Source organism: Pseudoliparis swirei, chromosome 23 (genome assembly GCF_029220125.1).
Source record: "Pseudoliparis swirei isolate HS2019 ecotype Mariana Trench chromosome 23, NWPU_hadal_v1, whole genome shotgun sequence".
In the NCBI taxonomy this organism is placed as follows: Eukaryota; Metazoa; Chordata; class Actinopteri; order Perciformes; family Liparidae; genus Pseudoliparis; species Pseudoliparis swirei.
In genome coordinates this window covers 10,993,580-11,014,778 of record NC_079410.1, presented here as the reverse complement: position 1 = coordinate 11,014,778, position 21,199 = coordinate 10,993,580, and the positions used below count along the sequence as shown (strand labels likewise).

The window sequence follows — 21,199 nt, the reverse complement described above, 5'->3', positions numbered from 1 at the left end:
CACACTCCAATCCCTCAAAGGCAATGCAACTCATTTCCACCACATTCCTAAAACATGTCCTACTCTTCCCTCACTGGGAACTATGTGTGGCCTGAGGGGGTAACAGGAGTCATCACCGAACTCTGAGAACGTTCTCTCCGCAGCGTCTTTATGGTTGGATTTATTGTGCATCAGCATCTATAAAACCATTTAACAGGGTTAATGTTGTTAGGTACACAGACCTCAGTTGTCAGTAAACATGTTGCCTCATAGTTTACGCATGAGAGCGCGAGAATGATTTTCTGGTCTTTTTGTTTTTTATTTCTTCTTCTCCCTCTAAAGTGACCGTCTAATCATCAATTTGTATCTCTTTTGCTCCTTTCTATTGCCCAATTTGTGTAAATATTTGCTTTTAATCCACTTCTACCATCCTCTCATTCTTACATGTGTCATGTCTTTGTCTCAAGCTCAATTTGAAGATGCTTTCCTCCATCGGATGCATCCTCACCTGCAAGTATTTCCCTTTACCCACTTCGTCACCTTACATCAAACATCACGGCGTGGCCTGCTCAGTCACCTCTTCCTCGGATTCCCAGTTTGCCACCATGATGCCAAGTGTAGACACACGATTTATGCATTTCAGTGAGGGTGCGAATCCAGACAGGGAGGCTGACCTGATGTAACCATGACAACCTTGCGGGCCGTGATGAACCTGCCTGTCATTGCATCACACACATTAATGCATGATGAGGAATGAACGATAATTGCAGGACGATAACAATCTTGCATTAATGTTTCAGCATCGGTACCATCCTTAAAATGAACTTCAATGGCCGATTAAAATAGTTCGATGAATTGCTCCACCAGCTGCTGGAGCACTTTCTCCATGCAGTGTTTCCAGCAACAGCGCCCTCAGGCTGGCCTTGTGCTATATGAGATCCAGTTGAATGGACAAGGTGGAGGGCAGACCACCTGGCTGGCTGACCTATGGCTCCCTGCTGATTGTCACCTCTGGCTGATAATGTGCGTGCACGCTGTCGCTGTCTCTGCTCCTGTTGGTATGTTTCGTTTATCAGGCCCTCCGGCTCTCCTCCCAGACCTCCCAGCGCAGCACAGCCTCCAGCTTCCTCACGACAAGTTAAGACCAGTCTGTTGTTAACCTGCTGCTAACTAGTTGCTTCCTGTGTCCCAAAATTGCACTCAAGGCGTTAAATACTCATCCTCTATGTCATCATCACATACATTCGCAGACATGTTTATATATTTATTTGAGCTAAATGTCCAGAAATTACACATCCAAAGGTGATTTTGCCTTAACCTCAAAGGCACAAGAAAGAGCTTGTGTTCATATGATAAGTCACCACCATCATCACTTTTAGGATAATAATAATTATCGTTCACTTTGTCCTGATTAAATCCATAAAATCCTCCTGAGTGGAATAATGTGATTTTTTTGGATGGACTTTCTCCACCCATTTGTTATTCAATCAAAGCTAATTATCACAAATGAGGAGTGAGGACAGACGTCTCATCCTCATCAGCATCTTCATCTTCTTTGTCCCAGTTCGTCCATAATTGTTGGTCAGTGTTGCATCGTTTGAAATCAGTGATAATCAATATCAATTACAACCTGAATCTCTGAATGGGCTCTGTGCAGAAAGGAATACACACACACACACACGAACACACACACACATACGGGCTGAAGGGGGATGGGGACGGGGAGTCTTAAGTCATCCAACCAGCCAACCAGCTCCCCTCGCTGAATAGATGCACGATCACCGAAACGAGAGGGGAGGCGCAACGGGCACGGAGCTGCTGGCTCTCTATATCCAGCGGCTCAGAGGCGCTCTGACTCCATTCACTTCAGAGTCTCACACTGTCAAGGACCTGTGCAGACTGCTGCAACACGGGATCTGGATAGCACAACACGGACACCTTTCTCCCTTGTGATTTTCCAAGAGGATTTGCTCGATTGGATTATATTCTCCCAGGACTATTAAATGCTATCATAGAAACACTTGCGTCTTGATTCTGGTTCATTCTACTGCGCTTCTTGTTTAGATAGTTCAGTGAACTGGGCTGAAGTTGGAGGCGTGTGTGTTAAAGGGTGAAGGACAAGTGCAATGCTCTTCAGACTCGTCTCCTAGGATTGTCCCACTTTGCGCCCGAGGAGCTGTGTGTCGAGCAGCCGCGCAGATCTTGTTCAAGAGGACGCAGTTCAATGTGAATAACCAGAGTCGACGTCCAGCCTCCTCAGCTTTTCTCAGTTACAAGCAAGTGCACGGAGTTTGTCTGAGCCCGCTGAGCAGCTCGGACACCCCCGGTTTCTCTCTCCGAGGGGATGGTTGTGGATCCTGTGGGGCCAGGAGCGATTCTGCGGCTCCTACAGAATAGCACCTTTTTCTCGTTCGGGGTTCATTCTGAATTAAAGGGAGATGAGAGCCGCACTTTGTTACTTCCTGCTGTGGACGACGTACCTGCTGCTGGCCACCTCTGAGGTAAAGTTCGCAGGACTATGCACATACGGAGACGTGCGGGGCGGTTGGTTTCCTGTGAGGGTGCAAAGTTCTCACGGAGCGCGCATTTCTCCAACAGCTCCACGCCGCAACTTCATGGCCGGAGAAAGCAAACTGCAGAGCAGTAACACTCCGCTGTGGTTCAAAAATGAAATTAGCCTAGAAGATAAGATTACGAGCCGACATAATATGAAGTATTTCTTCGTTTGAATCAACCGATAACCGATCCAAACTATATTTTCTAAGATATTAATAATAATAACAAGAGTATAGAGACTGAGACGCTATTATAAGAACAGTGTGAACATGGATTATTTTGTTGGAGAAAGAACAAAAAACTCATCTAGCTCCACAGCTACCATGAGGGTACTGTAGCTCCTCGCTTTGGAGAACCAACATCGCGTCTGCGTTTGGAAGCGGATCACAGTTATTTTTGGCGTTTGTGCCAAATGTGTTTGTAGCCTGAGCCAACTGGGCAGACGTTTCGGTCGGGCTAAAGCGTTCATGGGAACAGCTCCGGGCGATATAAATAGCCAGTGTTCCTGTAAGGCTGCGCGTTGACGTTGAGGTGCCTGCATGACCGCAACAAGTGCACAGTGTGGCGAGCCGCGGCGCACACGGGCAGATGGCGCCCTGACCCGCGGCGCAGTTCAACGTCCCGTCAGAAAACACACGGTGTAATGTCGCTTCACCTTTGGGATGAGTCAAACAATAATTTAATAATTTGCCATTCAATTAATATTCAAAGAAGTAGCTATTTTAATATGTTTTCAATTCATGATAAGCAGAATATCCTAATATGAAATGTATAATATATTCCCTTCCAGTCCTGCATCGTTGCTCCCTTGCATAGCTAGAGGCTTATCTTAATTGCCTTATTTCTCAAGACCACCTTCTCTCCATGTATGAGGGCAATGTGTGGCAGTGGGGTGGATGTGCTAGTTGTAGTTGGCACATGACTGCAACATTGTTCTCTCTGTGATCTTCCTGCTGGGTGTTTGAACCCGGCACGTTTACTTATACAGACACACAATTACACACACGTTTTGCCACTGACCCGACACATCTCTAACCATCATCTCTTGTTTATTTTCTCGCTGCCCCCGAAAGGAAGTGGAGTTTCCCCAGGAGCTGATAGACAGACTGTCCCACAGTGAAATCCACAGCATCAGCGACCTCCAGCGGCTACTGGACCTTGACTCCGTAGGTAAATTCTGCCTCTTGATACTTTCATCAGCAGACATGTTTAATCCCGACGTCCTAGGTGTTGTACGTCACACTGCTATTGTTGCTGTGACAACACAGAGTAAAGGATGGTCACAAATAGCCTTCTTGGTAGTATAGGCTACACCTAAATGTGGTATGGGAAGTTTCTATATATATTGCAACATGTGCAGTCAAATAACTATTATGTAAATGAATACAAAGGTCATATCTAAAATAATATGTCCTGCCTTGCTGTCATTTAAACTGCAATATGCTCAGTACCATGGCTGGATGGATACATTCATTGAATCACTGGAACCACTGATAATAGTGTCAGCATTCACAGATCCACGATTAAAATATCTGATGTTTGAATTGCGTTTAAAGAAAATAATATGTAGAGTCTTTGCCAATCTTGCAGGTTTAGTGGATTTAGTGTTTCGTGAAAGAACAGGGAATCCTGTTGTTTTGGCAGATTGTGACCCGTGAAATCAAGCCCTGACATGCATGATTAAGCAGTTACAGTGATGATAGGTGCATTTACTGTACACATGTGACAAAGATGGACTTTCACTGGCAGTTTTTTGTTGTTGTTGTGCATAATCTTTCAGCTGCTGCAATAAATTGGCTTTATAGCAACCAGACCGCCACATATGTTGCCCTGTAAACAGAGACAGCGGCTTGCCGTTCAGGCTGGTTTCCTCAGCTTCAGGTTATTGGAGGTGATACTTCTTCCGCAGTGGGGGACTAGTCTGACTCAGGCTGCCCTGGATTAAGTTACAGGGGTGCACTGGAAGAAGCTGTTTGCCTTCACATGAGTCTCTATTCACACAGGCTTTGGCCGTATATCAAATTCAGGGCTCTCCCCTAAATATTTGTTGATGGAAAAAGGTGTTTGCTAAATTTGCTTTAACAATCCCGAATCATGTCAGCAGCCTCAATGATCAAAGCATGGCCAAGCAACACTAAAGGACTGGTCCTTCATTCAAGTATTCTTCGGTATAACCACATGATTGATTTTCTGATGGATGCATCAATTAGGAAGACAAATAGCCCCACATCATCAGTGTGTTTTATTTATGAATTAACAATCAAACCAACCTGTACTCTACAGCAGTAATTGCCTCACTTTGTGTTGAGCCCTGCATATTTCTCTGCTTTTGCTTCTAGCATGAGAAGAGGTGTTTATAATTGAATTAACATGTCTTTCTTCAAACACAGGAATGTTTTGCAGGGTAACAGTAGTAGGCTGATTATTATTACGAGGACATAAATCTGTCTGACGGCCAGCTTGGCGGCCCAGGCGAGCCCATTAAAAGACCTTTGACGCCAGCCAGAGGGGTATTTTAGGAGCTTTTGTTGCAGATGGCCAGGACAGTAAAGCTACCAGTATAGGCGGAACTGTACAGAGCATAGCATGTCAACCGGGGAAGGAGAAAGGAAAGGATTATATGAGGTGTTGGTTTAAACCTTTGATCATTGGAACCTGGAAAATGTAACACGGACTGACGCTGTGTTTTATAGGTCGCACCGGGAAATCCTTGATTGTTTTGGATAAGTCACAATCATATTATTTTGTCATTACCTGACATCTCTGCCACTGGAAGGATGACTTCATAATGTAGCCGTAAAGGATGTACACGTGTCAGGATCCCTGGGAAGGCCTGCGGGGCTTCTCTCGCGGCTGTGTGTTTCGTTTAGCGCTGCTTTGCTCAGTGCGAGTCGATGTGCACACGTCCTGTTGGACGGTGTCTCCTGCTTTGACTGACAGACGAGATGACCCCGCTCAAGTCTGCAGATGGCTGTCTGGCCCCTGAGGTGCTCCTCTCCTCGCTCTTCTTCCTCTTTAACCCTGTCTCCCTCCCCCTGGCCTGCCCGCTCTTATCTGTCTCAGTGAAGGACTTTGACAGAAAAGGGAACCTGACTCTTGGCGTGGGGTGGAGGTGGAGGTGGAGGAGCGAGCAGGAGGGTTCTGGAGGTTGTGTTCCTGCTACACTTCACTCAGAAAGGCTGCACGTTGTTGTGTCGTCTGCTGTCCGACAAGCTGGCACACTGTAGCCTTGAAAAGAAATGTGGTGTGCTTCCTGTCTGCTTTCACACCTCGCCCATGTGACTCTAAAATAATACTTTCTTCACTAACTCAGTCGTGTAACTGTTGACAATGAAGAAACAAGGAAGAGAGACACAGAGAGAGAATTATGGACGCACTTGTTACAAGAAGTTGTCAACATGTACAAGTCGCGGGGAGAAAGAAAGAGCGGAGGAGGAGTAAAGGGAGGGGGCCGAGGCCCTCAGCTAATGGAGGGAGTAATTTGCGAGTCATGAAAGCCTGATTCATGGTGAGAGACTGTCTCCTGTCCTGTTTTCTCTTGTCTCAGTTTCAAGACGCTCTCGGCATGCTCTTGCTTCTTACTCACCTGGAACCAACAGAGACGCTCACGCTTTCTATTCCTGTCTCCCGTAACTTCTATCTTCACTCTATCTATTTTCCTCCTGCGTCTTCCTGCCTGATCACTCTGATTGTCTTCTCTCCCCATGTTCCTCCTAACAGCAAAGAAAACACCCTCAGAAAGTCCTTTTATTGTGCTTGAGAAAGGGACTCCGCAGTCTATAAAGGACTTCTTTATTCTCTCCCTCCCTTTCTCCTGTCAGCTCTGACACAAACTGTCTCCAGTGGTCACAGTGTGACGCCCTCCCTCACTCCAGTCCTTCTCTGAAAGGGGGGAGATGAAGAGAGGGATAGGTGTGGTAGCGAGAGAGAGAGAGAGCGAGGAGGCACAGTGGGAGTTCTGTCAGTGACCCGCAGTGCTAAAAAAGTTGTCAGGTAGGAAAATTATCCAGCTGTCAAAATGAGTCCACCTGCAGTGCAGACAGTCGAGGTGTGTTTGCACATATATGGAGACTGTGTGTGACATATATAGGGCATGTTCATGTGTGTTCGTTTGCTGGGCCTCAGCTGCAGTCCACACTTCTCTTCTGTGGGCTTTTGGTTCTGGGTCACTGGCTGTCTGACTGACGGCATGACAGGTCGAGAAAGAATCCCTCCACTCTCACCGAGCACCAGACCTGAAAAAGAGGAGGCATTCAAAAGCAAATAAACAATCAATCCCAGGGGTGGAATGTGTAAAGGTAGAGGAAATCCCTTCAGACGGCTGGTCGGAGCACAAAGGAGCTGGAAGAAGTCAATGTGTTGGCCTGTGGCTGAGCTTTGTTGTGCCGGTGTACATTGGGTTTGAGCATGTTTCGGAGGATAATGAGAAGAGTTTGCGGAGTTGCGATTGTGTGTCTTTACGTTAAGTGTACAGGTGTAGGATTGTGTCAGGCTGATGGGTCTGCTGTACCTACAGACAGGTAGACCCACCCACTGAGCAAACACTCTCAGACTCTGCTCTTTGGGAAAGGGCTGTGTCCTGCGAACAAGCTTTATCGCTTTATAGCCGCTCAGGCCCTCTTCTGTAATGCAACTTGTATTCTGGGTGGGGACCAAAACAAACAAGTTTTATCAGATGACCATGACTGTGAATAAGCTGAGCTGGCTATATTGGTCTGGAGTTAAGGAGTCTCAAGGAGCCGCCACTGCAGCATAACAAAACATTTACTTTTCCAAGCTGCCGAATGACTGAAAAAGCAAACATTTTCAGGTAAATGAGCAACACCAAACCACCGATTAGGTGCAGGGGTAATGGCGGCTGAGTACCACCTGTTAAATGACCACTTTAGTCCGCAGTTTGTCTGTGAGAGCTGGTTGTTTTTGAAGGAGCGTGCTGACTCACCTGCGTCTCGATTCTTTATTCCTGCTGGGAGAGTTCAGCCAAATGAGTGAGTGAGGCTGACGCACAAAGCTTGCAATTACACTGAGGTTGGTGTAATGTGTGCTTCCTGCCTGTACCTCGAGTCCTCTGGACTGTTTACTTCAATTTGTGACATCATCAGCAGTCGCCCTGCCAGCCATTAAATTGAAGGGAACCCTAAGCCCTTCAGGGAGTCAAAGCATGTGCTACATACAGCACAAGGGGCCAGTAGGAAGTTACCATCTAATTATGGTCGTGTGACTAAGTAAACACATTGTTAGTTGTGGAAGAGGCATATAAAACATCAATAGCGGATCACATTCAGCCCTCTGCTGAGGCCCAGCAAGCCACCCGCAGCAGTCAACACCGGGATTAACCGACTCATCGCTGGTTTATTGGTTGAATACGATGCTTGTGTTTGCTTCCTCTCTGTGTGTGACATTCATTAATGAGGCTGCCTTCTGTTTTGACGAGGTGCGGGAAACAATGTTATCGAGGAGCCCAAGCACCACAAGCACCACAACCACCAGAAGAACTACTCCCGTCATCCCGGTTACTACAACGACCTGAAGAGCTCCCAGCTCCACAGCCGACGCAAGAGGAGCATCGGTAAGACTGAATGAATAGTATATGCTTCACTGTGCAGCGCAGAGGTTGCATCATGATCACATCTGGCGCTATATACTGTACATCACTACTTGGCACATCTTATTACAGTGTAATAACGCCCTCAAAATAACCTCTATTTGAAATACTCCACCTGACATTTGAATTCCCAGGAGATGAAACTGATCACAGACACATTTCAAACACAGCTAATAGGTAGTGGCTGTTATATGGCCTTTCTGTGGATAAAAGGAACCCTAATGAAGACGTCTACCCTGTATTTATGGCAATCATGAGAAACGAGACTGGTGCGTGAGGTTGACGAGGACGTCTGACATGAAGCTTTTTAATTGGCCGTGGGCTTGCAGATCTAAGACACACGCGTCAGGAGTGAAATATATCCTTGAGCGTGGAAATTCCAGGCATTCGGGGCTCAAGTTGCAGCTCGTCTGGGCTCTCCGTCAGATTTCTTCATAAAACGCCACGCGGTATGATATCTGATCGAGAAATAGAGAATACCATGTCGTGTGCATGTGTGTGTTGCGTGTTCGCCACAGCCCTCGCAGAGGCACAGCATTGAAAGCCACACAGGATAAAGTGGCTGCTTGTATTTCATGGATGTGGCCGTATCATAAGTGATGATACATATACCATGTTGGCAGCTGTCCACAAACGCCCTCATGTTCTAACTTCTGTACAGACATCTCTACCACCAACTCTTACTGTTCGCCCTCCGTCACATCTTTATGTTTAAGTCCCTGTCAGAGCATTGAATCTAAAATGAATGCTTACTGCCTTCCTCTTTTCACTACGACCAACAGGGTCAAAGGCCGTTATTAGATTTCCCACCGGCGGACATAAAGGTTTTCTAGCCTAGTAACGCTGCATTAACCCCAGTGAGGGCTCTGAACAAAGGGGCAGTCACTTTCTGTCTCACCGACTTCATCCCAAAGCTCCTTAGCTGATACGAGATCAGCTTCTTGGATAGCTTGTCTTCGTAATGGCCTTAAAGGAGGCTGGGTGTGATCCGAGGTAAGACGAACAGCTCCCACACCAATTGAGTCATCGAGGTAATGAGCAGCACAAGAATGCGTGAAGCAGCCGGGAGTGAAAAGGACGGATTCCAACAACACATCGGCATGCAATTGGAAAATGTGTCACAGAATGCTCATGCAGATCAGGCACGCTAACCCGGGCTTCTCCTTCCCCCTGTCTTCCAGCAGAGGAGGCGGTCCCGGCGGCGTGTAAGACGCGGACGGTGATCTACGAGATCCCCAGGAGCCAGGTGGATCCCACGTCTGCCAACTTCCTGATATGGCCGCCCTGTGTGGAGGTGAAGCGCTGCACAGGCTGTTGCAACACGAGCAACATGCGCTGTCACCCATCCCGCAAGCACCATCGCACCGTTAAGGTAAGACACACACACACACACACACACACACACACACATACACTCCCCTAGAGGCATTGTATCATATCATATTCACCTAATTCATTCCACAAACACGCCCACTTCCACTCTCAAATCTCCACCACATTCCCTCTCCCCAGGTAAGTAAATCACATGAGAGGTAAGGTTGCGTTGACCTGCTTCCCGTCACACTCCTCTACACCCTCTTTACTACACACCTACTCTTCATTTCAATCCACCAGTCTCCTCTGAGCCTCCTTGGCCAGGAACCAAAGAGTGGCCACTTTACCTCCGCTGCCCCCACCCCTCTCTCCTTCCAACACAGCCGATCACGACCCTCTCTCATCATCACTCGATCCCATGCTTGGCGAGGGGCCAGGGCGGCTGTGCCAGGAAGTGAAGGAGAGAAAGGACAAGGAGGGAGGGTAGTTGGCATCTTCCGCCAGGACATCTGTTGAAGGGTTGACCAGGGAGGGATGCTCCCGCCAGACACAAGACAGCCAGACAGACAAAGAGAGAACGAGCGAGGGAGAAACAGTTTCCTGTACCTTGAGAATGTCTCGGTGTCGCCGGTTACTGCGCAGCCATTCGTCCGCTCTCTGTTTGTTTGGCCCTTTGTCTTTTCTGGAAACAGGGAGCCTGGAGGAGACGAGGCGACACAGAGAAAGAGAGAGTGATCGAAAGGGGGTTGCACTGTTCTCAGAGGCTCGTTGGCATCGCGAGCTTGAAAACATGTCCTTCTGTTCAGGATCAGAGGAGACACCGTGGCTGCAGCCGAGTCGTTGTTTCTGCTGTATTTACACGGCAGGCTGTTAGGTATGGCAGTTATGTGCTCTGTTCTGTAAGAGCAAGAGACAACCGGGGGATAAACACGAGAGCCTGGGACACTGACTGTGTTTGTGTTTCTCTTTGGACTCTGTTGTCTCTTTAATCATTGTGGCACTGGGGCATCAAGCTTGGTTTTAAAGACGCAGCCTCGATGTACCTGCAGAGTAATAACACAAATACCGGCCCCGCCTGCGACCTTTCCCTTGGCACACTGGCTCAGGTCAGGAAGATTTCAGTATGAATGGGAGGAAATTCTCCTCTTTTAGTCGTAGAGCAGACCGTCGCGCGTTGCTCTAAAACGACGAGCACCAAGCGCACAGGGTTTCTGATCAGAGATGCTGACTCACAGTGCGGTCAGAGCTCTGACAGAAAGCACAACCTGTCTGGCTGTATGTCGGCATGTCAGTCTCTTGGTCTGCCACACAGTCGGTGCTTCATGAGGAGCTTTGACGAGGGCGGACCGAGAAAGACGGATGACAAAGGACGAGATACTAGAAGGCTGCACATTCAGCTATTCCTGGAATGCCATGCAACTTTGGCTGTGTCCCCCTCCTGTGACACTGAGGACAAAATGAGCACACAGACGGACCGTCAGGCGTGGCTGGCAGGGATTCATGGGGGCCGTTTTTCCATGCGTTTCCAGTGGCGGGCGAGGGGGGCCGAGAGGCGTCGTATCCCTGGAAAGGTCATTCGTCAGGGCTCGCTCCGGTCAGGAGACATTCACCACTTTGTGTGTGAGAAACATTGTCTCATGCCAAGTTTTTTTCCTGTCTGTCCTCTGAGTAGTTCGTCTGAATAGGGGTTCAGTTTGTGCTTCTCCCTCCGTTTATTAGAAAGCTAAAAATGTCGCCCGGCCACCCTGTGCCTGACTTGTTTCCCTTCTGCTGGCCAAGGATGGGAAAATAACACATCTTCTGTGTTTCTTTCCATCTCATGCCACGATGCATTTGTCCAAATGCACCTTTATTTATTTATTCCCCCTCTTCTGTTTCTATCCCTCTTTCCTTTTTCATGCAATGGACCCAAATAAAGAGCACGGGTCTGTGCAGGCCCTTTACTGTACAAGCCTGTGCTGTTCAGTGGCAGGGTAATAAAAAAAGGCAACTTTAAATAGGACTAGTCTGAGGGTGGAAACGGGGCAGATATTAAAGTCACTCTCTTTCTTTGACATGGTCTCCACTCCTTTTATTATTTTGAATTTCTTTTGCACCTTGGTTATATATTTGGTTGTTTCTCTAAAATGGGAGTGTGTAGGTTGCGTCACAGTTTTGGTCAGCATGCCTTAGCTTAGCAAAGACAAAGTAACGGTGTGAAGATCAGATGCATTGAGAGCAGGATAAGTATGAAAAGAAGAGAGGCAGAGGTGGAGATATAGAAAGTCGTGGAAACAGACAGGAGAGAGGCAAACAGAATTCTTAATGCGTTTTTATGTATTCAGGCTCGATCATCCCAGCATTTATTTAGCTCCTTCACCCCATCCCACCTCCTTTTGCACTTTCAATGACACCGCATTCACTCCCTCTCTCCAGCATCTTGGCTCTCCCCTTTTCTTTTCCATCGAAGTGATTCCTTTTGGTGTTTTATCACTGAAGGCTGACAGCACATGTTGGTGTTTTTGTGTCTGAGTATTCTGAGAGTTGTTCAAATCTAGATATGAAATAATGTGAAATTAAATCACAGGATTAGTTCTATAATTGGTCCCCTTTGGTTGTTAAGTCATACCCTCTCCTTTTTTCTTTACCTCCTTCTCTCGTATTTATTGTTCCTTCCTCCTCACATCTTCCTTTCTGTCTGCTGCAGCTGTGGCAGCATTTCTGATTCAGTGCTTTTGGATCTGATGCTTGCTCATAAAACAACTGGAGATTTTGCATAGGCAGGCTAGTATACAAGGTGTGTGTGTGTGTTTGTGTGTGTGAGATCTCAACGCGCATGGGCATTCTTTTGTCTTTGTGCGTATGAATGTGTGTGAGTCTCTGTGTGTGAACCTAAATGCCTCGCTGTGTGTTCTTCCTATGGGGCTGATTAAACAGCCCATGAAACTGGCAAAGAATGGAGCTGTCACTCATTCGCTCACTCATTAACTCTTAAGGCTTCTGCAGTAGATTTGGGCTTTAAGTTCTTTCTTTTCTCTTTCCACATGAGCAGTGGTACAAGTACTGTACTTCAGGAAATCCAAAAGGTTAAATGAGGTGTTCACAGAGAGTTGGAATTATGGAAACAAATAATAGGGAGAAAGCGTGAACGAGCTGCTAATTATGATCTTCCCCCAAAGTAGGAAAAATATGCTAAACTACAGTAGTCACGCTGTAAATAGAATTTGAATGTTCTTGTTTTCAAAATGAACACATTTCCGATCTAGGAACCGTACATGAGAACTAAACCTTTTCATTGCTTCATGAGTTGCTGTCATCAAATCATTCGGGTTTAACAATGCTAACAATGAAGCTCAGTTTCTCTCGTTCCGTTTGGTTTAGGAGCTGGAAACCTTTAATGGTCCTTAAAGCATATGAACAAGTCTGTTGCAGAGAGGTCAGAGAGGGTTGTCGGCGCACATCTGTGTAAACCCAAGAAGGGAGATTGGTTGTGTGTGTGTGTGAAAGAGCGCTCTATGCTATGCTACCTAAACCCGCCCAACGCGGCGCATGGACAAGGCCATTTGTGTGAAGCGGCAACAAGACGAAGACGGGCCGCAGAGTAATGAAGTGTTGATGGCTGCTGGATCAAAGTGGAGGCTGACAGAGGCCAGGCGGATACAGCCACAGTGCTGAGTGTGGGGGTCCACACATCTCCCTGCACTAGCCCTGGCCCCGACCCCATCACACACACACACACACCTACACCTACACACTATACACACACACACTGGCAGTTACCTCGGCGACAGTGGGTCAGATCCGGGTGTTGGGGGAAGCAGTAGCCCTGCGGTTGTGTGGGACCCTGACTTACGGGGTGTTTCATAAATAAAAGGCAGTGTGACGGTGATACAGTGAGCATGATTTATGGTCGTCTGAGGGGTCCTGTGGATTACGTGAGGGCGGGCGGGGGGGGGGGGGGACTGAGGGGCCCCCCTGTTTGAAGTCCTTTGCAGCTGTGAATTATTTCCCCTTTGATTCACTCAGCTCTTTTACTAGATGCAGAAGGGTGAGAGAGTTTGTGTGTGTGTGTATAAATGTATGTGTGTGTGTGTTGTGCACGGCAGGGGTTGTGGGGCGGGTCAGAGACCATGGGAGCGTCCCGACTAAGCCAGAAGCCGGAGAGTTTGGCTACTGCCGCCCCGGCTGGGATGCATCAGCGTGAGCAGGAAAAGTAGCAGCCGTATTTTAATCATATTTTACTTCATGTCTGTATTTTCCTTCACTCCTCCTCTCCTGTCCTCCCTTTCGCTCTTCCCCTCTGACTTCATCCTCCCCCTTCAACTCTCTTCTCCGCTCAGTCTCGGAGTCTGATTGTCTGTTCTGTGAAATAGTTGTTCACTCCCTCCTCACTCTTTCTGTCTCGCTCCTGCAACTGAGCCGTGTCCCACTCTCTAATTTTACCCCTCTGCCAGTCTTTGCCATTTACCGTATCGGTTATGCTCTCTTTCATTAAAATCCTATTTGCTCTTTCAAGTGCTCAGTGTTATGTCTTTCTCATCTGCAATTGTTCTTTAAAGACAGGCAGGGGGGCAACACATAAACGCAAAGATTACGCATCTCTGGATTCTTTGATATTTGATCTTGCGCGATGTTTTTTTTGGTCTCTGAAGGGAAAGGGAGGCACTTGATGAGGTCAGGGGCAGATAGATATTCACATCAGGTGTTACATAAATATGTGTGTGTGGGAGAGAGAAGTGGGGAGAAAGTGGTGTGCCGTGAAGTTCCTTTCTAGCATTGGAGACCTGTGAGTCACTCGACTGGCTTCCTCTCCTTTCCACACACCTGTGATAACCCCTTCCACCCGAGTGTGTGCATGTGTGTGTGTGTGTGTGTGTGTGTGTGTGTGTGTGTTGTGCGGGGTTGAAGCAGGTTGCCTGATGTTCAGGCTGTGGTTTTCTCTCTCTGCTTCCTGCCTTTCCTCTGGGTGTCATTTTGTCTTTGTCTGATTCTAAAAGACGGACAGATGGAGGCACAGAAATGTTCCTGACGTTCCCTCTTCCTACAGCTTTCCCTACCTTTCCTCCACTTGCTCACAGTTGTAGCATCTCAACAAGAGCTCTTTGTTTGCGGGGCACATGCTCTGCAAGTCTCCCTCCTGATAAATGAATTGCCACCCCACTCTCCAAACACACACATACATTCTTATTTTCTCGTGCTCGATTCTGTCACAGTTCCAGTTTGCGATGGCCCGCGGTGCACGTTCACAACCCTGTTGTGTTTTCCTTGGAAAGACGGAGTAAAACTTTCCCCTCCATCATGCTCTCATCAGTGCTCCGTGCTCAGGGAATTCCCAATTAGTCCGACTGGGACAATCGGCTCCACACAGAGAGCCGCTGAGACACTGAGGACACACTGAAGGGGGTGCACTTCCCAGAGCCCCCTGCCTCACCCCAACCCTTTGGGTTGGATATCATTCCACAGCCACTTCTCAGGACCCCGGATTTCTGAGGAGTTTAGATCGGTTTGATTTATACAAAGAGAGGCCCCTCTGCGTCGCATGGGGGTGTCTTTCTGATGTATGTTTTATTTGGGAAGTCATTGATTCTGGCCGGTGTCCTTTGTGTGGCAAATAAGTGGCTTAAAATGGGAGAATAAAATATGAATGTAAAGTGGAAGACTTGTAGGAGTGGAGATCGCCGTTTCTAAAGCGTCAACACAAGAAACAGGAAACAAGACAGAAAGAGAGCGTGTTGACAAAGTGGGCAGAGCGGTGTTGTAACACAATTATAGACATTCACAGACAAATATGAAAGTGTGAGTGTGCTTTTGTGTGTGTGTCCTGCAGAGAGTGTTTTTAGCCATGCTGTGTGAGGGGCAAGGACACAATCCTACTGCTGGTTCTCTCTTCAAGGCTGTTCATCGCTTTATCCGTCTGTCAGTAGCTGTTTGTTTGGCAAGAAGAGTTTGGGTTAGTCATAATAAGGATCAGCCTTAGTGAGAAGTGTCAGACATTGATGACTTTTTTGGCCTCCGACTTGTTGCTTTCAAACCCCCCAAAGCTCAGAGATTCAGCAGAGACAGCTGCATGTTTCATCTCTGTCAGATACTTTGATTAAATATGATCAGTTTTCTGGGAAACGCATGTGTTTCTGTGTTGCTGTCTGCACTTTGCTTCTATCTATCCCGTCAGCTTCAGTGTAATAAAGTTCTCCGGTGAGTAAGCCAGAAACTAAATGTTAATAGGTAACATATGAATGTCATCTCATGCTAATCATGGTCAGTCCCTCCCCTTCCTTAAATAACACCCTCTGTTTGCACACATGCACACACACACACACACACACCACCGTTCCCTAATGAGACTGATGGTCCACCTTCCTGCTCTCAGTTCTTCCCTGCTCTGGCCCTTTCACCCGCCCTCTCTCTCTCTCTCTGTGTGTCAGAGCCCGATAACAGCAACCCAGACACCATTGTCCTCTGTTTGCTCACTGCATACCTTCTCTGCTTGCTTACCCTCTTTTCACTCCCTCTCTTCTTTCTCTTTCTCTTCTCTCCATGGAAAGAAACAGTTGCAAAAGAAGAAGCTGGTGAAACCACCGGCCCATGATTTCTGTGTCAGCCTTCCCAGATGACCCTCCACTCGTTGTTACAGCACTGACACGAGGCAGCTCAAGTTGTGTGAATGTCAACATGTTACTTTGTTTTATCAGACAGGGATTGGTATGTTCGTTCTTCTGCTTGACTAATTGACCCCGGAGAGCCAACCGTGGCGCTGTGCCATCACAGGATAGAGGAAGAAAGCCTCTCATCAGTGTTGGCCCTCCGTCGGTGCATGTGTGAGCCTCATGCTGCCTGCAAAGCAGTGTTGTTCATAACACCAGAGAGGGCTGGGAGATCGTCGGCCAATATCCTCTCTCGTGCAGCGACCAGGAAGATGGGTGAAGCAGGGGATATTGTTTCCATGTGGCCCCCGGGCCCTCGGTAGAGGATGGGAAGGTTACCTGCCCTTGGCACTCACATCAGAGAGGGAAGAGCATGTAGCCACCTCCCAGAGTTACACAACAAGATCATCATAACCTCCAAGCAACCTTCTGTATTCAGCTTTCATCTCAGCTTTAATCAACATAGCCTATTCATAACCCTCCAAGGATTGGTCCTTTTCATTGCTAGCTGTTGGGTGGGAAGTGGAGGTCAGACCTGTTGTGATAAACTGAGAGGGTGTTAGCTGGACTGAGGGATCAGAATTCCTGCATTACTTTTGTGTTTGTTACATTGGAAGGCTGATTTCTGGAGTTGTCCCGCCTAGATTAGACCACGTAAGCTGTATTGCTTGCATGCACATGTTAAGCAGCACTTTTCCTAACCTATGAAGAAGTATTAATGTGGTTTAAAACCAGCCTACATGTCAGAACAAGGCGAGGGAGTTGAGGGGCGTGTCTGTCTGGATGTGGATGCTCCATGCCGAGGAGGGGGGGATCCCAGCCTCTCTTCTCCTGCCAGGGTAAAGCTTCCCTGGGCTTTAGGGCGTACACCGCTCCCCCCTACCCTCCATCTCTCCTCTCCCATTGTTTGCGCTTGCTTGGACAAGGTCATGTACTCCATTCAGTATTTACACACCTGATCAACAGTTCACAGAGCACACAGCGAGCGGAACCCAATGCATCAGCCTCTGAGGAATGCTGCCGTCACCCTTCAAACACAGGGAGGCGGAGTGACGGCCGCCGCTTTTTTTTTTTATGAATCGGTTTATGAAAGAGTCATCAGTCACAGCGCTGTGCCTCTTGGTGTTTGCGGATGGGCAAAGAGCGTGTGCGTTTATTGATGACACAAGCACGGCGAAGAGTAATGATGGCGCTGGAGCTGGCTGAGCAGCTGACCTCTACTCTTCTTCCTCATTTCAGGTAGCAAAGGTGGAGTACATAAAGAGGAGACCCAAGCTGAAAGAGGTCTTTGTGCGGTTAGAAGACCACCTGGAGTGTGTGTGTTCGTCACAGCATCATGCGGCGGTGCACTCTGATGCAGAAACAGGTAAATGTGACCCTCAAACTCTCAGATTCTTACATCATCACAAATAGTGTCCCAGCATTGCTTGAAATATGACACTGATTTTGATGGCTGAGTCCCGCCCCCCATCCGTGCGTCATCATGCATCATTGTGTTTCTCGTTCCTCATGTCTGTTTGATAGTCTCTCTTTCTCTCTCTCTCTCTTTGGCTTTGCACTGGATGACCTTTTTCTATGACTGCTTCCAAACAGACGGACACACCTGTGAGGTGGCCTGCTATTGCAAAACTGTAAAGCTTGTGTGTTTGTGCCTTGTTAGATGAGGATGTGTGTGTCTGCGCGTGTGTTTGTGTGTGTGTGAAAGTATATGCAAGTCTGTGTGTTAAGGGAGGGTGTTCAAAGGCTGCTTGGCATGCCAGCAGGTAAATCCACCAGAGCCTTGATCTGAAGCCTTTCTCTCCCTGGGAGCAGATAAGCGCTGATGTGTGCTGATAAGGCATCTGAAGTATTTATCGTGTGTTATATCTTTGCACCCTCCGCTTCTGTCCCAGGGCTGTTGTGCCTCTCTCTGTATCACCTGCTTCTTGCTTTTAACCCTCCGTCCTATCCACCCTCTCCAACTTTGTGTTTTCAGGCCACCGTAGGGCTAAAGGTAAAAAAAGGAAACCTAAAAAGCTAAGGCCCAGCAAGGATTTATTGGCGACATAATAAAGTTGCACTCATTACCCAAAGTCCACTGAAGAGCTGTGAAGGGAACAGGTAGGACTTTAGAAATATGGCGCCCTCTCACCTTTTGGCACTGCAATCAGGGCACAGGGTGGCCTGCCAATCACCATCACCAATCACATCACAGCCAATCAGTGTGAGAAGAGGGAGGGCTCAGGTGGACCACGCTCTGTGCCAGATGCTGCATGCTGATTTTGAGGCCTCCTGAGCATGCACACCACATACAGTACATCAGCTTTGTGTCACAGTTTCGTGCTTGTCGTGTGGTTGTGTGCACTTTCTTTGTTGTGTGCATACAGTAACAGCCATTGTATGTCACTGTTTGTTTCACGGCTTAAAAAACACCCTTTCTTTTTTCTTGTTATTACCAAGTATTGTCTTCTCGCTAATCCCGTCTGTAACTAAAAGAGAGAGGATTTAAAAAAAAAGAACCACAAACGTTTTCTTGGTCTTTTTCACATGAGATTAATATTTTGACTGGACATAATGATATGCGGTCTTTGAAATCTGGACAAACTTGATTCAGAACATTGTGGGTCTTGCGTGTGTTGTGTCAGCTTGTTGGAAATGCATGAGTTATGCAATTGGGCACAAAATGCAATAAATCATATTGTTATGATGAAATCCACGTGTTGTGTTTGTGATATTAAACACAGCTTTCTCTCTCTCTCCCACAGTGGACGTGAGGTGAGACCAATCAGAACAAGGGACTTCAGCGTGGGAGGGACCTAAGTAGAGGATGTCACCAACAGGAGACCTGCTCTGTCCTCTTCCACACTGCCATGCAACTTTCGTTTCAAAAGGACAAACTTTTCTGTTAAGACGACAGACTGAAAACAAACAACGGACACAAATTACTAAGATGCCAAAGGTGCTTTAAAAAAAAAAAACAGTAACCAGTGATGATGACTTCTTCTGTGGAACGCCAGAAAAGAAGAAAAGAGAAGGATGGGGTCGCTCGGGCAAGGCAGACAGAGGCCGAAGGGAGATGATGAAAGGGATTTGTGTTGAACATTATGAGACTTTGTTTGAACGAGACGCACAACAGAAACAGCTATGAAACAGTTGAATCAAACCTTTGTGGGAATCCGGTGCTCAGACTCCAAAACAGCGGTGGATGACCTCCAGCTGGGCGACATAAAAGTGCCCAGCCCTGTTTAAATGACTCTTGCTTTCACAGGAAGAGAGAAAGAAAGATAAAGGAAAACAATGGAAAGAGAGAGACAAATGGAAGTGTTTTTTTCTTCTAAAAACTCCATGGAGTATCAAACATTTTGAGTTTTTGCTCTAAGTAAAGAGGAGATCTTCTCTGAGACCCCCGGGGGTCTGTGATTTTGCCCACTTGCTATGTACAGTTAAATTTGAAAAGGAAGACGCGCCGCTACTTACAAACTATTTATGTGTGGACGTTTGCTTTCTGTCTCTTCCAGAACAAAAGAAAGAACAAAAAGATGTTTTAATAATTTTGGAGACATGCAAGAGTTCAGTGTGGTCCGGTTCTTTGTAACCATCAGGATCACAATCTCAACGTCTTTTTATTTTTTGTTTTGTTAATGTTGTCATCAATGTTTCTTATTATATTACAGTATATCTGAATGTCAAGTCGTGTTTATGGTTTGGATATATGAGTGCAAGGAGGAGATATGAGAGTCAGTACAGGAAGATGCTTTATTTTTGTTATGAAATATATTAAGCTTACTTATATCCAAGCAGGAATTATGTTTATTTCTTTTGTTGTGGTTGAATGCCTGTATTTAATCCATTGGAAAAGATGCAAAAATGTGGGCAGGAGGTGAAATAGTCGGGGGAGAAAAGTCTCCACTGCCCAGTCCATTATATTCACAAAAACATGCATACAGCACATTAAAGTATGTTCATGCCAATCACACAACACATGTTAGAGCAACTGTAGTGTGCATGCATGCCAGAATGAGCCCTAATTTCTCTCATACATGAGGCTACTTTTCACTCTCAACACTGATAATGAAGATGCCCGCCTGCTCCGCTTTACAAGCACACATGTTGTTGCTGCAATGAGCAAAGTCCACCTTAAAGAGTGAATGAGCGAGCCAAGCAAATCGACAAGCGCATGAATGGGCTCCTTGTTTGGTTAGGCTTTACTCCTCTGTTGACAGGAGAGCAAATCTCTGATCACTCCACCCTGTGAAGGTACTGGCACCTTAAGCAGCCACATACCATCAGGACGGATGATGATGATGAGTGCTCAGAGGCGGCCCGACAACAGTACAGTGCTGGCCTGAACCCACGCTTCAATGGAACAGACCATGACTTCCTCACCTTGTCCTGTAACAGCGATGATGAATGTGTAACCGGGCCAACACTAGACGAAAAAAAAACGTCTTCCACTCCGTGTTCAAATGAGGAAGTCAGAGGCGAAATAGTGAGTCACTGTGAAGTGAGTCAAGTGAACGGCAAACGAGAAAAGTTGAATTGAAGCATGGCAGATCACACACAGCCCATCTGTGAATTAACTAACAATCAGTTGACTGGTGCTATATTTATAAGGCTGATGTTTCATCACTGCTTACATTCACATCCGTGTAAGATAGTGTTCTTAGCAAACCAGGGACCACGCTTAGAGCTATTTGATTCAAGAAAATGCCATTTCATTCAGCCTTTATTACTTTTCTTTTGGCCTTCCATTGGATAAAGACAGCAATAATCATAATTTATATATTTATGTTTTCAACAATAAATATATTTCTGCTTATGAAATTGTTCACTGAATGTTGAGTCCCATACTTTCTTTGCTTTGTGTCTCAGGGATGGTATTTTAGGATACATTTAGATATAGATGTCATGCTCTAAATACAGAGACAGTGTAATGGACAAAAAGTGAGGTTATGGAAAGTAAGAATTAAGTAAATCAGCAAAATTAAACTATGGCAGGATGGAAAATAAATCTAGAGGTTCGACTAAGAGGGACCACCCTGCACTTGAAAAAATCCGTATCTGTTCCCTTATTAGTGACAAACTTTATAGTAAAGTTGATCCAACTAACTGTGTAACATGCTGTGAAAGATGATGTTATTTT

General features: G+C 46.7%; 1 protein-coding gene across 2 annotated transcripts; it reads left to right on the top strand.

The window, feature by feature from the left end:
- Positions 1 to 1,835: 1,835 nt before the first annotated feature.
- Positions 1,836 to 20,892, top strand: pdgfab (platelet-derived growth factor alpha polypeptide b). Of its 2 annotated transcripts, XR_008830682.1 has the most exons (7): positions 1,836 to 2,480; positions 3,609 to 3,705; positions 7,970 to 8,104; positions 9,322 to 9,512; positions 17,317 to 17,443; positions 18,053 to 18,177; positions 18,822 to 20,892. XR_008830682.1 is itself a non-coding variant. In XM_056407582.1 (6 exons), exons 1-6 carry the CDS (start codon positions 2,418 to 2,420, stop codon positions 18,833 to 18,835), a joined length of 627 nt encoding a protein of 208 aa, XP_056263557.1. In that variant the 5' UTR covers positions 1,838 to 2,417; the 3' UTR covers positions 18,836 to 20,892. The 2 variants fall into 2 exon arrangements, 1 of the variants encoding a protein (XP_056263557.1); XM_056407582.1 differs by lacking the exon at positions 18,053 to 18,177 and having other exon boundaries at positions 1,838 to 2,480.
- The last annotated feature ends 307 nt before the right edge of the window (positions 20,893 to 21,199 follow it).

Coding starts and splice junctions, on each gene's coding strand:
- pdgfab (XM_056407582.1), top strand. CDS start 2,418: ATGAGAGCCGCACTTTGTTACTTCCTGCTGTGGACGACGTACCTGCTG. Junction 2,481..3,608: donor TGCTGCTGGCCACCTCTGAG/GTAAAGTTCGCA, acceptor TGCCCCCGAAAG/GAAGTGGAGTTTCCCCAGGA. Junction 8,105..9,321: donor CCGACGCAAGAGGAGCATCG/GTAAGACTGAAT, acceptor CCTGTCTTCCAG/CAGAGGAGGCGGTCCCGGCG.